This window comes from Dromaius novaehollandiae, chromosome 4, assembly GCF_036370855.1.
Source record: "Dromaius novaehollandiae isolate bDroNov1 chromosome 4, bDroNov1.hap1, whole genome shotgun sequence".
Taxonomy (NCBI): Eukaryota; Metazoa; Chordata; class Aves; order Casuariiformes; family Dromaiidae; genus Dromaius; species Dromaius novaehollandiae.
This window is the reverse complement of record NC_088101.1, coordinates 56,110,592-56,128,357: the sequence shown is the minus strand read 5'-3', so window position 1 is coordinate 56,128,357 and position 17,766 is coordinate 56,110,592. Positions and strand designations below refer to the sequence as shown.

General features: G+C 34.7%; 1 protein-coding gene across 8 annotated transcripts in view; it reads left to right on the top strand.

Annotated features, from left to right (window-relative positions):
- The window catches only part of TUSC3 (tumor suppressor candidate 3), a 144,802-nt gene that overhangs the window by 46,906 nt on the left and 80,130 nt on the right, over window positions 1-17,766 (top strand). For all 8 annotated transcript variants that reach the window (XR_010389061.1, XR_010389060.1, XR_010389058.1 and 5 more), the window contains exons 2-4: window positions 3,589-3,758; window positions 14,302-14,419; window positions 17,001-17,141. Coding sequence is in view for 4 of the 8 variants with exons in the window: in XM_026105379.2 (XP_025961164.1) it covers window positions 3,589-3,758; window positions 14,302-14,419; window positions 17,001-17,141 (429 nt within the window). In the remaining 4 variants the exon portion in view is untranslated. The remainder of the gene's footprint in view (window positions 1-3,588; window positions 3,759-14,301; window positions 14,420-17,000; window positions 17,142-17,766) is intronic.

Here is a 17,766-nt window from a genome sequence, read left to right as displayed (position 1 = left end):
TTAAAGGCCGAAATTCATGTCATCTTCATTCTAAGTGAAGTAAATGACAAGAATAATTTGGAGTAGGCTGTTGTCTTTTCTAACAATGCTTTCTGGGGTATTAATAGCTTTTTTTTTCCATTAAGGCAACAGGGAAACTGCTGCCTCTTGTTTCTAAATACTTTCTGTCAGCTTTTCTTTTTTGCTGTTTCCCTTTATTTTTAACACACCCATCTTTTAAAGAGGAGAAAATTTTTGAGTGGAGATACAGCCCACACTCAGATTTATTCAACACACTGTTTTGTTTTGTTTTTTTTAATAAATTTTTATTCTACAAACTTTTTACTTTTATTTTCTTTATTTTCTTTTTTATTTATTATAAAAATATCAAAAGGTCCATCCATTTTGGATTATAAAGTTCCTAAGGCTGGTCTGCTAGTTTTAGCATTTGTTTAAAATATATATATTTTTTCCTTTTAAGCAGAACTGGTCAATTTTCTGAATGTAATGACTGAGAAGTAGGTGCCCGTTTGATCTGAAGCCAAAGAATACAGTCACAACCGTGAGATGTGTCACATTTCCTGAATACAGGTGCCGACTTTAAAAAGTGCAATGCAGAGCTAAAATGGAACTTCATTTAACAGTATATTTATGTTATGAATTTTATTATTAAATGAGGTGAGAAACAGGCGATAGCTTTTGCAGCAGCATGCATTGTGCAAATGTCTTATAAATGACAAAACATCATCAGACCTTCCTATATCTGTAAAGTTGTTCTAAACCAGAGCGTCTTAAAATACAGGAAATTCCACAGACTTCCTTGTGAATTCCTGAGCCGTCAGTCCCAAGCTGTCTTGTATCAGTTACTCTGCAAAAAGAGACTTTCTGGAATAGAAGTAAATCAAACAGTGTTAGGATACTTAATGCAGTCAGATCTCTAAGGAGGTTTGGCTTTACAGAAACATGTTTTGTCATTTATCTGAGTGATTATTCACCATCTATTGAATGATGATTTGACATTTGAAAGAACTAGATGACTTCTGAATCCACTGAAGCTAGTAATAAAATTTTGATGATGATTTTATACTCCTGAAGTACTAGTTTAGTTACCTGCTTTACTTATTTGATACCGGTTTAGTTACCTAACGCATTAAAAAAGACAGAAGACCTAAGTGGTTGTGAACATTCTGGTGAACTTCCCAGTATTGCCCGAGAGCCGTCTGAAGGTGATGTTATACGTGAACGAACTCGAAAAAAGCAAGGCAAATGTAGCACAGGTTTCCATACAAAGCTTTGTATGGGACTTGACTTCTTTAAGGAAGTCTCTTCCTGTGTTGTTGATTATTTAGTAGAAATAAATAATGTAGCAATAAAAAGCACTGCTTTATTTCTTCCCTGTTTTTCAGTCAAGATCATGGTTTTGCTTTAAATCACTTACTGATACTTTATGGAGTCCTATTTCTTTTCTTTGAATAAGATCTATTCTGAAAAGTGTCTGGTTTTCTGTACCAAGTAAAACGATGCATCCTTCTGTGTTAATTTAAAAGTTGTTATGTCTTTTTATTAGTTCTTTTCAATTTATCTTTTTGCTTCAGTTTTTGAAGCTTTTGCTAGCATTTTCCATGTTCTTCTTAGCTCCTTATGTTTTTTGAACATTACTAATTAGAGTGCCTCATGTAAAACTAGCATATCTTTTGAAATGAGCATTAAGATTTAATCCAGGCACTGCCAATCCTAAGAAATCTTGGAAATGAGTAGGCTTTATTTTTAGCTGATATCCTTGGTGATTCTTTTTTTAATCAAAAAACTTAAATAAAAGTAAAAAATAATAGTATTAATTGATTTGTTGGTATTCTCATGATAAGCAAAATTGTAATCTGTCATTCAGATTTGTGTTTGTAAAGATCAACTAATGTATAAGAATAGAAATGAAAGTTTAAAACAAATATAAGGCCTTCTGGGCTCAAATAAACATGGTGATCTCAAAGCTTTTCAAAATTTACAATGATCAAAGCTTCTGTTAGTATCAAGACTTCAGTCACAAGCTTTGCCTTGCAAGACCCTCCTTACAAGGGCCGTCTTCTGCTAGTTTTTTGTGGTGTAAGTTCTCTATTAAAAATGTATTTTCCATTTATCCCTCAAGTTTACTCCTTCCCTCCCTCTGTATATGTATCTTGACTCCTTATGTAGCCTTGCTGATTTGTCAAAATGTTACTAGATGAGGGAATTCTTGTATTTTTGTATTTTTAAAAGTCACAGAAAAGATGCCTTGTCTCCTTGCCCAAACAGTTGTTCTTTTCCAACAGTTGAATTTTACCCTTGTCCTGCCCATTGTTTTGTTCTTTTTTCCCAGGCGGTCCCTGTTTCAGTATGTTTTTTTTAAGCTGGTCTACTCTTCCCTTCCACAGTGGCTCCTGATTGGTTTGTCTGCCCTTTTGGCAGCTCATGCTTATTTTATCGCAATCTCACACCTTCCAGTTTTTTGGCCTTAGTTTCTATTTTGCTTGCTGCTTCACTTTCTGTCTCCATATCTGTCTCTCTCTCTTTCCGTTCTTCCTGCCCTCCCTCCAGTTTTCTCCTTTTTATTTTTTTTTTTTTCCCTTTCTGCTATTACTCATTATAGGCAGCTTCCACAGTATCCTTTAGCAGGGAACTGAACACTTAAGACAAGATGGATGGTTGCATTGATCCTGGTATACGGTAAGTGTAGCAGTTCACTTAGAGCATGATTAAGGCAACCACACTGAAAGTAGGCAACCTACAAAACTGTAGCGAGTCTCTGCTGAGCATGTGTGAATTCAGACTTAGTTGAAAAAAAAATCTAAGTAGATTTTCATAGGAATGGTTAAATGAATGTATTTGATACAAGGGCCATCTTTTTAATAAATCCCATAGCCTGGTTTTAAATCATTCAGGTGATTGAATGCCTTCTTTAAAAGAAAAAACTACACACGAGCAAAATATTTTTTTCTTAATGCTCATAGTTCAGCCAAAATCATTTTGTGATCTCAGTCTTAAAAGCGACTAAAAATACGATCTCACAATGGGAAGTGCCTGGGTGAGTTTATAAGAAGGTGCGATCACTTCTGCCTGTAGCAAAATACAAAACTTATATTGACATAAATGCCACTCAAATAAGATGCATGTTTGTAGGAAAATTCTGAACATAATGACTATTTTTCTCTCTTTGTAGCTATGTTTTTCTTTCAGCTTAATATATGAGTGACTGACAGTATCCTGCTGTGATTTTTAGTATATAAAATTAATGTAACATAATGCTGCATTTTCTAAAGCTTCCAGTTTTTAGTGGTATCTTTCTTTTAGACAGTCAACTTTACTGCACTCCTTTGCCTGAAGTAGTAACCTATATGTCTGACTTCATTTTAAATGTCTATTCTCTTTAGGAGTAGATTGAGTTATTTTAAGAGACTTAAAAACTGCTTGTTCTTAAATGTACATATAAGACTAAATTGTGCTATAAGCTACATAGATGTGTCCCCTAACCTCCCCGTAAGTGAACAGGAGCTCAGAGGATGTAAAGGCAGGACAGAGCCACAAAGTTCTTGAAGTTTAAGTTTAAGCGTTTCTCATTCTTGTGCTTGATTACAGAATCTTTTGGCTGAAAAGGTGGAACAGCTTATGGAGTGGAGCTCAAGGCGCTCAGTCATCCGCATGAATGGAGACAAATTCCGAAGATTTGTGAAGGCTCCACCTCGTAACTACTCTGTGATAGTGATGTTCACTGCTCTCCAGCCGCAGCGGCAGTGTTCTGTTTGCAGGTAATTTATACCTTAGTGATGGTTTTTGTCTTCCTCACCACAGTTTTCAAGTGAACATTTTAAGCAATGTGCAGTACAAGTAGGATTGTTCCTTACGTGGGGCAGGTGTTGAGAATTTAAAGCCTCACTGCTTGTAATAGCATCTTCTTCAACTTGCTTTTAATCTGTATGATGGATTTTAGATATCTGGTTAGTTTTTGTATTTTTTATTACAATTGAATAAAATGTACACCACTGATGAACACCTTCTCTTTAAGAAATATGCCTTGTTCTATTATCAGTCGGCCTTGTTCTTTCCAAAGATGCTTTGTGATGGAAGTGATTAATTACCATTTAGTAATATGGCAGTTTTCTAATTCCTCCAGTTAAATGATGTCCAAGGCATTGATACAGATCTGAGTTACCTCACGATTTCACAGCTCTGAGCAGTTCTCACATGCAAGCACCTTTTTCCATGAGGACGTGCTCATTATGGAATACTGTCTGGCGCTGTACTTTGATGTATACTGGTGGCTCCTGTTAGAATACTTATTAGAGTGGGACCAGTATTCTTTTAAGTCCAAAATCTTTCTCTGTAAGTTCCTAGTTCAATAAGTTAACTATAGACACGGGAATAGGCCAAGGGACTGAAAGGTAGTCATGTACTTAATTAGCATGCTAAATCAGAAAATGAGCTAATAAAACCTTCTCCGGCCAAAATCTGCATTAGAAATTATTGCATTTAGTAATGGGTGGGATTATTTTGCAGGGTGTTCTAACCAGTATTTAAATAGGCAGAAAATTGCTCTGTAGGGCTATGAATTAGATAAGCTCTATCTGAAGCAAGATTGTTTCTTGGTTTTAAACAGATGTGCTTTAAACAATAGGCAAAGTTGATAAATGTAACAGCTTGTTGGATTTCTTAGGTGATGGAATGTGACATTTACAATAGAAACTTTCATGTGTACTCTCATAAGATGTAAACCTGTAATTGTATGTTTTCATAGATTTTTTTTTTAATAGATGAATGTTTTTGTTATGGGAGTCAGTCCGTTAACGTTGAGGGAGAGGATGTAAATTGCATTCCCTCAGTTCACCTTCTGCATCTGAACTGTGAAGTGCGAAGAGTAGGTATAGAAGCTGTCCATTGTTCCAAAGTCAAAGGGATTTTTCCTTTACCACCTCCATCGCTTAGTTGCTGCCATTTCTTCTTTGTGTTGCCAGAGTTCAACTTTAGGAGATGGAATGGGAGTTGAAATTACCGTACTGATTTAAATAATTTCTTATTTTCCTACCCAGTAGTTAAAAGTACACAAGATGTACTAAGTTCAGCTTTTAACGGGTCAGTCGATTTATCATTATAATGGAGGTATCAAATTCCTTCCCTGTGTTATGTACAGCTCTTCTGTACAGCATGTGAAAACAGCATAAATATTACTGTTATTAAGGGAGTTAATTTTGCTTACAACTGTATACCGTTTACTGTACTGAAAAAGAACTTATAAACTTCATCCTGTAATATGCCACTTTAGGCATTTATGTATATAGCAACAGTAAATCTTGAAGCAGAAAAGGAGGGAAAAATCAACATATTGCTTTTAGTTAGGTTTGTTTAAATAAATGTGAAGCTGAGATCCACTCTTGCTATGTGAAATAAAGGGAATTTGATGATGTTTATTGTACTGCACATAAAACTATTATCAGGAACTTCAACATCGTCAAATTAATGGCTAATTAATTGACAGCAGCACTGATGAATGAATATACAGAACTGAAAAATGCATGCATTACTTTATCACTAGCTATTCACTAGCCACTTGGCCGAAAGCAAAAATAGATTTTTAACTTAATCTGTAATTTTCTGTGAGGATGCTTATGTCCAAGGTTTAAGTTAATTGTTACTCATCAAAATATTTTCAGAACAATTGCATACAAAAAATCTGTATTTATATTTCAAATATAAATATAAAAATAAATATAAAGTAGCTCCTGGGCTGAAATCTTTGAATAACATTGCTGCAAGTGTTAGCACAGTTTTTTCCCTTAAGAAGTGTGCCTGCTCAGTTTTCTGCACCACTACCATTAACTAAAAAGCCGTTTTTGTCTGTTCTCTTTAGTGGCTATATTTGATGTATCATTATGGATGAGGGTAATGGATGTGCTCTTCTGGAGAAGAGCAGTGAAAGCCGATCGTCGTTAAAGCAAACCATTGTAGATTTGCACAGTTGAGGCTGGTAGAGATCATGTGTGTCCTGTCTTGTTAAAGTGACCTATATCCTTTGTTTTCCTTTATATGTCTGATTTAGCATTTGGCTAAATTGTGGAATGTTTATTGTCAAAACAAGCCCCTGCTTTTACAAATCAATACAACTAATCTTGTTAGTGTTTTGAATGGTTATGCCAGCATTGATGGAGAGGTAGTTTCTTGCATCTAGAAAGTTAGCACGTTGGCACTTGTTCAAACTGAATATAGAATCAGTGTAGGATCAAGTTCTGTACCAGACTAATGGTATACAAAGCTCTCGTGTCCATCCGTTGCTCAAAAGTGCTTTAATTTGGACATGGTCTAGAAGATATGAAGAAGGACTTTTCCTGCCCTTTTTAACACCAGAGTAGTTCAAAATTTTGAGTAAAACTTGCTTGAGTGACACTGGCCAACTCTTATTGGGGTGATATTTAATCCAACTGATGTGAGAGAAAAGGAAAAAAAGTGTTACCTGTCCATATGGTATGGACCTCTATGTGGTCAGCTGACCACATTTCTCTCAGAAAATAGTTTTTTCCATGCACGGCAAGGAAGGCATTGTCACTTCAGTCATGTCGTAAGTCACTTAACAGTTAAAGGTGCGTGAAAGCGTGTGGAAATGATATCAACTTACCCTTAAAATGTTGCCTACAAAGAAATGCCTGAGACTCCAAATATTTGGATGAAACTTGCATATGTAAAATTATCCTTTTAGTCAAAGTAGTTTATAAATTTTTTACTAAAATCAAAGCATATTACATGTTTTGTAGGTATTCTTTATTAAAAAGTTATTTAACATCTGATCTTTTCTCCTTAGCCTCCTGAAGTTCAACTGGAAAACGTTGTTGAAAATTTCTGGCTTTGTATTTGTCATTTTTTGTCAAACTTACCTGTTGATCTAGGCTTGTTTGTTCTTGATATACTTCATATGTCAACATTGCTGTATTTAATGTTTTCCCTTTACTTATCATTTACTTAATTCTCCTTACTTAATTTTGCTTGATTTTCTTTTAATCTTTTGACATTTTTCCCTTCTCAGTATATACTTTTAAAAGTCAGAAATCGTATGTTTGCATTACTGATTGTAATTTATTCTTTGACCAAAACAAACTAGATTAGCTTATGGGTGCTTCTAGAAAGACAACTACAAATTTTGCTTTTTGAGCCAAAGAGATTGGTTCTATACTCATCTTAATGAAATACTTTCACTAGCCTTGTAGGCTAGAAAATGTTTTTATAGGCTACCTGAATCCATTCAGTTCCCTAATGCATGAAGGCTTCTGTAAACCAATAGCTTCGTTACTAGCTGCTGGTGACTCAAGTCAGGCCTGTAGAGTGCGTTTTTCAAGGAAAATATGGGCTTTATCCTAAACTAGAATTTGGATATTTCCATCTAACATTTTGGACAACTAAGTTTAAATTTTCTGGTCCAAAATCTATTCAAAGCCATTTGGTGCCTTCACAGCTGCTTAAGTGGCACAGTATTCCTATGGAGAAAATTATTTAGGTTCACTATGACATAACTGATATTGAGAGATGAATTAACCATAACAGATTAGATATTCTATATGCTCTTGAATGTAAAGGTCAAAGGGGAGATTTTCTAACAGTCAAATGTTGTTTTTTTTTTTTTTCCTCCTGTGTGTGCTTGGAAATATGTCTGATTAAACTATTTAGGTCCCAAGTGATTAAACTGAGTGAGTCTTAACTGACTTTACCTGCTAGGTCTATTCTTGATATGTATGCTGGGTAACAGCACATTGGAAACAGAGATCAAAGGGGAATCTTACAGCAGTAATTTATGAATTCAAGTACTCCCATAATGGAAATGGGGTAATTTATTGAGGTACATCCTGAAGATGAGCAGCATGCCTTGAACAATAATTTCCTTTAGTGACACGACACTGGACCCTTCAGATTTCCATTATTTAAGTGTGTGTTGATCACACTATTGTGATGAATCAGTTTGGAGTTTATGGTTTGGGCTGAACAGTCAGAATTAATCTACCTTTAAATAGTGAGTCCTTGGGATATAAAGCCAGCTTCCATTTTTTGTTTGTGTTTTTGCATTCAGTCAACTGGACAGTCTCTGTCTGGTACCCGTGCCCTTCAGGCATATTACTCAAAAATGACCAATCTGTGTAAGAGAGAGAACAAAAGGATGGTCACTCTGACAACAGCATCTTCAGAGTGATGAAGAAATTATTTCTCAGCCTGTATTTTGTGTATTACATCCAGGAACCATAAAGACTAGTCTGACTTGAATGTATCCTGGGTGAAAATTCTTTTCCAAGTCTGACTTAACTGCTCTTTATCTTCCTGTATCCTGTGATCTGGTTCCCCCTTTTATTAATGCCACATTTTCCCAAAGGGATCAGCACTGTTTTACCAAACAGACTTCAACCATCTTTTTCCCCTCATTCCGTATTAGTGCCTTGGTTTTCTGCTGCACTAGCCTGTTGAAACCATTACTGTACTGACTGTTCTCTGCTTCATTATTATAATTAGCTTGTTCTATTTTGTTTGTTGCCGTACCATCTAATCAATTCCTAAGTAAATTACATGAGGTCTTTATTTAACCTTCTGAGCCCCTGCTTCTTTCAGCCCACTGGCAGCAGTAACCATCTCTGCTTTAGATGCAGATGTATATTGGAGATGAATTGGTTTTTTCTAACGTTTTACATTTTTGTCCTGTTCATGTTTTAAGGTCATTGTTTGGATATTTTCATTTATAGAGGGAAATTAATTTAGAGAAATGACACAGATAATTTCTGCAAGTTTTTCCCCTGCAATTGAAACCTATCAACAGCAGAAGGATATGTTTTTGTTTCATTGTTTTTTCCTGTAAATAGTGTTCCTTCAAAGGAACCTAGCAGTGTCAGAGGCTGGAGATACTGTGTTTCAGTGGATAGGGTCTTTAAGTTTATCTGTGCCACTAGTCTGTAATTTGATAATGGTTAAAACATGTCCATGTAAATTAGACATTTACATCTCTCTGTGAATTTCAAGCTTTCTGAAACAAGTGCATTTTGTTTTGTATGCCTTCTACTACGTTTGGCTATGTCTGTGTATTTCCATCCTTTTTCTGTTTTTGTTTTTGTATTTTAAGATATAACTGAGCTTGAATCATTGCAAATCAATCAAAGCCTAGAACTAACATCATAGATGATCAGGAGAAAAATGAGGAAATGGAACAGAGGAACAGAGAAGAATGAAAATGGAACTGTAATAATGGCAGGTGATCCATTTGTAGATACAAACTGTTATAAACTGCACAAACTGAAAATTGTGTCATTTCAGTCCTGGATGAGATTTAGTATTATTTCACTGTGGAAGTAACAAACCTGTTTCCTGATGCTTGGAAACCCAGTTTTCCAAGGACTGTTTTTGTGAACAGGAGCTGTAAATGGCTTGAATATAGAGAAATTTTTGTAGCTAGTGATTTTTTACCCCCTAGTATTGATGAGACTGTTGTGTTTTTTAAAACATTGGAATTTAAACTGTTTTGAAAGGAATACTGATTGCTCCCATTAGCTGAAGGGGTGTGTGTGTGTGTATGTATAAATGCATACTTGTATATATGCATGTGTGTGTGTATATATGTGTGTGTTTGTGTGTATATATACATATATATATATAGGGCATGAGTGAGATGAGTCAATTCTGCAGTTGTGGCACATGTTTTCTAATGACTTTTAGTGTTCCATTTGAATGACGAGACTAAATTCTGGCATCTGTTGAAAAAGTTTATAGCCACTGCAAAAACCCTACTGGAGAATGAGCTCCAAGTCAACTGCTTATAGCTATTGCTTCTGTGTTTTGTTTCAGGATTATACAAAGGCTAAGTTAGAATTCAACACACAGTTGGTGTATTGTATTGTTAAATTCTGAGCTTAGTGTAGTATGTGCTTCTTGAAGGGCTCTGAATATAGCTGCCTTCTGCTGTTGACTCACAATATGCAGAAAAAAGTGACAAGATATGTGAGAAACGGGTTCCACGTAATTTCATTAGTGTCTATCCTATCAACAAGAGACACCCCAGATGAAGTTTTCCACGCTGCTAGAAAAGAAGGGAAATCTGGTTGGTTTCCTTGTTCAAGAAGATCTCAGAAAACAGTTTTCAAGTAGCTGATCAAAGAGTCGGTCAACAACAAAAAGAATTCTCTGGTTATCAGGAAATTCTGACAAGGAGGTATCATCGGAAAGGAAAACCAGGATCCTCTGCCTTTCAGTCTTTACCTGTCGATCAAGAGCAGGTAGCATGAAAATCATTGCTATGTCTCTTAACTGTACTGAAAGAAAATAATCTTTTGAACTTTTGTTCAAAAAGGAAGAGGAAATGTGGAAGAAGCAAACTGAAAACAGTGCAATTGCTTTTCCAGTGCGCTTTAATATCTCAATAACAGTGTGGATGAAATCCAGTTTTCCAGGACAGTAATTATGTGTCTGGACCATAGGTGGCTCCTTTTTCTTTTTGTGGTCACAGATCTGTTTACTCCGTACTTTGCGACTGCCACAAAATCTGCTTTCATAGCTTCTTTTCATCTGCCAAACACTGGCCAGATATGTGGACGCTGTAAATAGAATATCATGGATTTAAACTTTCTTTCTCTTGTTATAGATACCTAGATCATAAAATTGGTATAGTTTTTAACCAGTATTCATAGTCTCTTCATTTCATAGTGTGTGGTGAATTTTCTGGACAGAGGCTTTAATGCTTTTAGCCATGACATTATGGGTCTGCAGAAAACTGAGTAAAACAAAACAGACCAACCCTAAAACAAAAACCTAACTAAGAATACAACAAGCAAACCTTCCAAATTTATTGTCTTGATACGAAGAAGAAATTAAAATATGCTTTTTAACCTCCTCCTCTCTTTGTTTTGCAAAAACCATTCCAGATAAAAACAGCAAAATAATTGTTGAGGTAAATTGTGGCACTGATGATAATTTACTTTAAACAGATGGCTAGTACCTGGTAGGTCACCTGGTAGTGTGCCCTTTGCTGATTGTACATTTATAAGTGTTTTGTACAGCCTATAGTGTGCCAAAAATTAAAGAGCTTTTACTGCTTTCTTTGGCTAAGAATTCCACAGTCTGTTTTACTCTTTCCCTAGTATTCGGTTTCTGTTTTCCTTAATATGATGTTGGACTAAAAACTGTTGATACTCGCTGATGTTAATTGGGGGTGAGCTGCTTTGAACCAAATGCTTATGCTTTTTAATACTGGTTCAGGTGGAGAGGAGTAACCAACACTTCAAAATGTTATTAATGCAGCTGATTGCATTAGTAGTGTGTCCATAGGAAATTATATAGTAAATATAGAATATTAATTAAGTGTACTTGTAATAAAATAAATGTGTGATGTTCTTTGGTTGTGTAGGTAGTAATCCTGTAACTTTGTATTCCCTGCCCCTTGCTGTTTCAGTCTCACTCCTACAGGCCACTCAGTTATTTGTTATACTCACTTATGCCTGTAATTCACATAGACCCCAGTTCTACTGAGACTCACAAAATTAACTTTATGCATTCTGGGTGGTAAACCATCATGGTAAATGGGACAACTACTTGCAATCTGTAAAGTTATTCGTATAGGCAAATCTTTGAGAGGGGGGGACTTAACTGGAGGACTTAGTAGTAAGTAAATATCTTGCATTGTGTATATGTTTATTTGTTTTACATTTACAGTGATAGGAAGTAAAGAAACCGGACTGGGTAATAGTGCATGCAGGTTTGTTATCTTTAAAAAGCGTGTATTAAATTTCCATCACTGAATTATCTGTATCACCTCTTCACAAGCTGTCTTCTCCCTTTACGTTTTGGCTTTCAGTTCTCAACCAAAGTCACTACTGGAAACAATATTTCTATTTTTGTGTGCTGTTTGTGTTTTGTGGATGGCTCCCTGCAACAGAAAATGCATGTCCAGTAACATTGGAAAACATAAGGGATGCCATGAGCAAGGGATTTTATAGATGATGGACAGGAAAAGGTCTTTATTTTGCTTTATTTTCAAGTTCAGCACTTTCCTGTTTCTAAAATATTTTAATATTAATTTAATTTTGATTAGTGAGTAGAGCTTGTTTGCTTCTAGGAATGAGAAGGATAATATAAAATTATTTGATGAGAGATGGAAAACAGTTGTGTACAGCGTGAGAAAGGTAGAAGCATTGCTTTCAAAGGGCACATAAGTATTGCTTTTCAGTTCTCTATTCACTACTTGAATGAAGAGTTAGGTTTCAATATGTAAATGCAAATATTTGCATTTAGAATTTGAATAACTTTTGTGGTGATTCAATTCAAAGAGCTATGCTGTTTATAGTTTGGTTTTTTCGGTATCTTTTTACCAAAAGTTGCTGTAATGTTATATTACAGAATACCTTGCTATCTTCAGTGAAAGGAAGAAATTGAACTTCAAATATGTTGCAGAGAATTTAAGAGGACTTTTTGCAAAATGTTGCTTTCTGAAAAGGTAGATGCCTGTTATATTAATTCAAAATAGTTTAATTTAAAGATGCAAAATACGTGGAGATCAAGGGGAACAAGAGTGTTTTATCAAATAGTTGGAGCATAACTGGAGTATCTGAATTTCCCAGAAATACTGTTTCAGCAGAAGTCAAAGGTAGACTAAGAAGAATGATAGCATCAGGATGAAGGGATCTTATCTTTTTCAAATAATAAAGATGGTCCAGTTTTAATATAGCAGGTTTAACAGAACAGTGCCCTACCGATATTACTTAAGCTTTTACAGCATCCCTTTGATGTTGTCTGACTGCCCTCTTCAGGATGGCTGTGAATATGTTAGTCTGCTTGATGTAAAATACCCGATTCTAGAATTAACCAAGCCAATGTGTAAATCACACATTTTTTAATAATTACAAATTTTGCCCATTAAGTGTGATAATTAGCAGCTTTAGGTCAATCAGGTAATAAGGGTGAAAGTTTAGTTTCATTGTGCTTCATAGGATTCTTTTTTTTTTTTTTTTGTAAGAGATGATCAAATTTCATTTTAAATCTTTTTCATGATAGATATTCTTGTATACAATATATTCCTTACAGCATTACTGGAATTACAGCACAGCATTACTGGAATTATAATATAGCTTGTGCCTGAGGCTGATCTCAGTTATAAGGAAATAGGAGCTCTTCTCACACCTCTCATCCTATCTTCCCCTTCCCCGCTCCCTTCCTCTCTCAAAATGCAATATATATGTCTAGTGCACAGTTTCTCTGTTGCAGTAAAAGCAAATTTTGCTGATTCAGCTTTTAAATAAATAGCATTCCGGACCATCATATACATGAAACTGATTTTACAGAAACGCTGTTTTGCAAAAAGCTACAAAATGCAGTTATACTATTTTTGCATCCTTCCACATGCAAAGATAATTTGCCAAATGGTGAAGCCTTGGTTTGGACTCCATAATAGATGCGATTAATTTGTAATATGGAAATAGAGAAGAAAAATACTTAAAGCCTGAAAGTAGTGCAAGGATTCTTTCAATTCTTTTTTTCTGAATTCTTTGTTGATATGGATATGTCCTGTGGGAGAATCTGTGGTTGTATGTTCTGGGATTGTGTATTTGGAGAACTTCTTCGCTGGTAAGGATCCCAGCATCCTTCTCCTCTATGCAGAGACAGCGAAGTACTGCTGACAATATTGCAGTAAGGAGGCTTTCTCATAAGTTTGAGTAGTAACAGTGTGACTTCCTAATGATGACAGAAAAGATTTTTTTAGTCCTATGTGTTGTGCAAAACTTATCTTTTATCACTTGTAAAACAGCTTTTATAGAAATAATGCGGAGTGTTTTATGCTGCTTACAAGCTACTGTTCCATTAGTTGCTGTCATTTCTCCAGTGTGTAGCAGTTTTTGGCCAAGTGTAGGCAGACCTCCTTCTATGTTTTTTCTATTTCAGGAAGAATACTGTCGTCACATTTCTTTGTTTTTTGCGCTAATTTCAGAATTGATGTAAATCTGTCCTCAGTGAGTAAATCCTGATATTGTACCTGAGGGCCATGCAGGCATCTCTTTGCATGGATCTGTTAGCACATTTGGGTGATGTCACTCAGGCTACTCCTGTTTTAAGGCTATTCATTTTGGAAAACATTAGTCTTCCTTTTTTTGTTAACGTGCTGTGGGATGTCTTTGGCGTTAGTTTGATTTTACATATTTGTCGTTTTGGAGAAGATGGGCATGAAGCAGATCTGTGTAATTAGCTTAAACTTCTTTTAATTGGTAGTATCAGTGTTGAGAATGATGGTTACAGAGTCTTTCTTGCTAGTAAATGCCATGCTGATGTACGCTTGCTTCTTTTCTTTAACAGGCAAGCTAACGAAGAGTATCAAGTGCTGGCCAATTCATGGCGCTATTCATCTGCTTTTTCAAACAAATTGTTTTTCACAATAGTGGATTATGATGAAGGGGCAGATGTTTTTCAACAGGTAAATGCTGGATACTGTGAAACTTTTAAAATTGTTTTGTACAGACCAGTGATTTTTAGAACTGCATGCTTATTTTGCCAAATAACATAAGAAGACTTGTTTTCTGTTTGTGGGTAGATTCATTTGTAAGAGTTTCATATATCAATGCTCCCTGGTTACAGGTAGCAGATACTAGAGTTTCTATGATATTAGTGAAGTCCAATTATACAAATGGCCACTTTTAGCATTTGCCAAATACAGTTTACAATGTTTGATTTTAGCTGATATTAAATTTACGTGAAATTTTGTCAACCCATTGTTAATGTGGTTTTCTGGAGTTTAGTGCAGTGTGAGTAACTTTCCATTTAAATATTTCCTTTGTTTTATCCTTGTGGAAAAAAAGCTCCTAATTAAAAGTCTTTATGTGGGGTAATCCTCAACTCTAATACTCTTTGTATTTGTTTGGAAGTTCTTCAGGGAAAAGAGCAGAGCTTTTTTTAGATTTTGTGGAGTGGCTATGAAGGGTGAGGAATCAATTTTTAGACAATGGTGTAAGGTCTACTGTGAAATTGAGTAGTCAAGAAAAGTAAAATGCAATCCTTGAAAACTAATGCTAAATACCAAGATGTTTTTTCCTGTTTGATATTTATCCATTGATTGGGCTAAGAATGCAGATTAAGAAGAACAGCAAGTATTCAAGTTCTCTGGATTTTTTTTCACCACCTTCAGTGAAATATGATCCAAAAATTTTCTGGGGAAATGTTTAGTATTTATTGTTCAAATATTTAATATATATAAAAGTTTAATTACTGTGTTTAGTAAATATTTTTGTTTCCAGTAATCATCTTGGAATGTGTTGTATAAAAATGCCTATTCTTAAGATTTTGCTATTAATTTTAGTTCAGATGGGCCTTAAAAAAAAGTTATCTATCCTCCTACATGGTTACAATAATACCAAATATCTTGTTACATCATTAAGCCGATCAATATATAATAGTCCTGTCCAATTTATTCCTTGTTTAAAAAAGCACAAATTCAATTTGTTTCAGATGATGCATGTATTTAAAAGCGTATAAAAATTACACCAAATTACATGAAATGTGTAAGTTTTGTTGACTGTCTTTGAGAAATAAAGTGTTAAGGATAAGGGACGTTAATGACTGATGTCTATTTTAAGGTGAATTTTTCATAAAAACTGTTTTGACTTTGTTTACGTGTGCGAATAACATAATAAGAGATTTAAATTTTACTTACCAGTAATACAATATTGATGCCATAACAAAAAAAAGGAATTTGATTTTTGATTTTCAGCTATTATTCTGTTTATAGAGAAATGACAAAGCAGTTGAAAAGCCAGTGCACACAAGCTCTATACAGTGTCAGGAGGTTTCTATTTATTATAAAATGTTGTATTAAAATATTTTGCAACATTTCTCTTAGCCTTTCTGAGAATATTTTTGTTTTCAAATCAGTTCACTAAAGAAGAGGGCTGGTTTTTGCTTAGATGGGAAATATTTTAGTAACTGGTAGTTTTTGATGATAAGTTCAGTTCTGTACTTCATTACATAATGTGTTTGTAATAAAACTCATTTTGCAGGAATACAAATAAAAAACAAACAAATAAGTTTGTTCTGCATTTGTTGTTTAAGGAACTCCATATTGCATCATCTTTAAATATTTCCCTGATTTTTTTTTGTTAATTTTCAAATGTCTTCAAGTGTTGTATTTCACTATTTCTGAAATGAACTGAATTTTATGTAGCAAAAATAAATTATCCTGTATCAGCTTGCACAGATCAAGTCACAATATAAATATGAAGTTGCAATATAAAGTGGCAAATATAAATATAAATGTACTTGTATCATCTTTGAGTTTTTTTCCCCTATGAAATATAGCTGACAGAACTTACCATCTATCATATTACGGATTTTCTATTTCTTTAATTAAAGTCCTCAATTCCCTTGAGTTTCATTTAAACAGTCTTCCAAACTGTATACACCGTAAGTAGTTCCAGTGACTTCAGCACGTGCATTAGCATTCTTGTCATTTCCAGGAGCAGTTTTGTAGCATGAGCTAGTTATCTGGGCCCTTGTGGATTCAAAAAAGAGTAATCACTACTGGATGGGGTCCGCCTTGAAACCAGGGGAAGTCAGGATGGATAGTTCAGACTAGATAACTTTGGACTGGTGAGAGTTAGGCAAGTAAACAATGTCCAAGCGCATAAACTTTTTTCTTCCTGGATTTACAACCTAATGCACTTCAATAAATTGGAAGAGAGTTGGGACTTCCTTTTACTAATCACACTGCACTGTATGTAAAAACTTTAAAGCATATGATGCTCTTACTCAAAAAAAGTTTGTCTCTGAAACACCCTATGGGATAACTAATCTTCCTAAAGAATTTACCAGAAAGAAACAGGAAGGAGTGTTCTGAGCACATATTTCCACTGGACTATACTTGAGGATGTATGAAGAGAGTAATTTATATTTGGGAAGACAAATATTCTTTATACTAATTAGACTTCTGTTGTCTGATACATAAAAGGTAAACATCTGTAAGCCTAGCATTATTAATCTTTTTGCTATTTTTCCTGCTTTTATAGCTGAATATGAACTCTGCTCCGACTTTCATGCATTTTCCCCCGAAAGGTAAACCCAAGAGAGCTGACACATTTGACCTGCAGAGAATTGGATTTGCAGCTGAGCAGCTAGCTAAATGGATAGCTGACAGAACAGATGTTCATGTAAGTCTTTTGACAATTTTAAAAGTTGGAGCCAAATGTATCTTTGTAGTCTGTAATGGGCTGACAATAAGTGCTGTCTTTCCTCAATGCCCTTTTTCTCTTCAAGCATAGGCTCTTAAAAATAAACAAAATATCAATTACAGTCATGGTAGTTGTGGTAACTATGCAACTTGTGGAATATGTTCCACTCTTGCTTTGTTAAATGTTATGTAGTCTTATTCTAGATGAAAACAAATAGTATTATTGTGATAACTAGTTGTTAATAATTAATGCATGCATGCAGTATTATATACAAAACAGATCCAAAAGGTAGCTGCTCTTAAATTCAGACATACCCACCTGCAAATCTGTTGAAGAAATAATTTTGAAGGTGTTGAACAGTTTATTTTTCTTAAAGACGAGATGATAATGGGAATATTCTGTTCTTAAGTTTTCAGATTAGTAACAGGTCTATTTAAAAATAGTGTTTAAAACTATTTTTTATAATATTTTATGTATTTATTAAGGAGAGGGCTACTTTTTCTTATTTAAGAATAACTTTACTGATTAGTTTTTGCAAACCAAGATTTCAGATGCTTCCTGGTTATTTAAATGGAAGGTGATCTGTATGTATACATTTATTTAT